At 59.2% G+C, this 1342-nt stretch overlaps 1 protein-coding gene across 1 annotated transcript in view; it reads right to left on the bottom strand.

Annotated features, from left to right (window-relative positions):
- The window catches only part of MONBRDRAFT_5500 (uncharacterized protein), a gene marked incomplete at both ends in the record, with an annotated part of 9316 nt that overhangs the window by 1522 nt on the left and 6452 nt on the right, over positions 1–1342 (bottom strand). Inside the window, one exon of the mRNA XM_001742433.1 lies at positions 469–1051. Coding sequence (XP_001742485.1) covers positions 469–1051 — 583 coding nt within the window. The remainder of the gene's footprint in view (positions 1–468; positions 1052–1342) is intronic.

Here is a 1342-nt window from a genome sequence, read left to right as displayed (position 1 = left end):
GCACATGAGACGAGGCACGGGCGGTAGAGGCAGAGTGGCGGGCGTGAGGGCGAAGCGGGGTGGTCATGGGGTCAGGGAAAACATGGTTACGGTCGTGGCGAGCGCTGCCATGTTTTGTGTGTTTTGCAGAACGACGAGTTTGGGAAGGCGAGGTGGTGGTGTTGCTTGGAGGTGACTCGGCACTCGGGCGTTTAGCACCGCGGACCTGGGTCCAAGAATCCTCGCCGCCGGACTCAGTGGCCATGTCCGCGGGGCAAGCAAGCGAGCAAGCGAGCGGACACGGTGGGAGCGAGGGCGCCGCCAAAACGCGGGCCGCAAGGAGCGGGGTTGCAGATTTTGTCTGACAACGTGGTTCACGCCAAGATGTCAGAAAAAAAAGGTGCGTTGGATGGGTAGCGGCTGCGCTGCATCAGTGGATGCCGGGCGAGCTTGAGCAGCTCGCAGACACTGATGCGAGACCCTACACACTGTTGGGGCCAAGCGCCACGCATAATCTCAAGCAGGTCGTGTCCAGCCGCATGAAACAACGCCTCGGTCGCTCGCTTCAGATTGGCACCACATCGGGAGCGGTGTTGACTGATACCAGCAGCTTCGAAGAAGAGGTGACACTTGTTGCACTGGGCGACCAATTTGGCCTCCAAGACCTGCTTGACCAGATCAGTGGCTTGCTCGTCGTAGGGGTGCTCGCGTAGTACATGATTAACCCAGGCTTTGCGGTCAAGGCGGGGCCCCTTGCATTTGCAAAGCCCAAATGGGCAGGCGAGGAGTTGCCTGTGGCCAGATGTCTTCAGCAGGACCTTGCGCTGGGCATCCAGCACGTTGGCAGCGATGGGCGGAGCAGGATCGCTGAGAAGAACATCTTGCTCACTCTCACTGTGTTCGCCCGCTGCATCGTGTGTTTCACTCTCACTGACTTCGCCAAGTGGGGCTGAGTTTGCATGCTCACTGTGTTCGACAGGATGTGAAATGGCAGCGGGCAAAATGGCAGTGGCAGGGGGTGAAGCCGAGGGCGGAGAGGGATCGGAATGGGTTTGCTGTGTATCCGATGGATCTGGCAGCACCATTTGAGCGGGTGTAGGTGATTGCACCAATGGCTCAGGCGTGGCACTGCCGTTTGTGTCACCGTCACCATCATGCGCGGGAGGGGCGATAGGGGTGGGCGCGCGGAGTGCGGTGGAGCGAGGAGGGGAGTCGCTTTCGTCCGAAGACATGGTCAAAAAATCCGATGGTGTGTTAGGAATCGAATGATGTGTCTGTCTCGCGGACTCGGGCGAGGGTTGCTGCTCCCCGCTGCCATTTGGGTCAAAAAATCCGATGGTGTGTTAGGAATCGAATGATGTGT

The sequence above is a fragment of the Monosiga brevicollis genome, genomic scaffold (assembly GCF_000002865.3).
Source record: "Monosiga brevicollis MX1 MONBRscaffold_2 genomic scaffold, whole genome shotgun sequence".
In the NCBI taxonomy this organism is placed as follows: Eukaryota; class Choanoflagellata; order Craspedida; family Salpingoecidae; genus Monosiga; species Monosiga brevicollis.
Note: the sequence above shows the minus strand (reverse complement) of the source record. Positions and strands in the feature narration are given on the sequence as shown.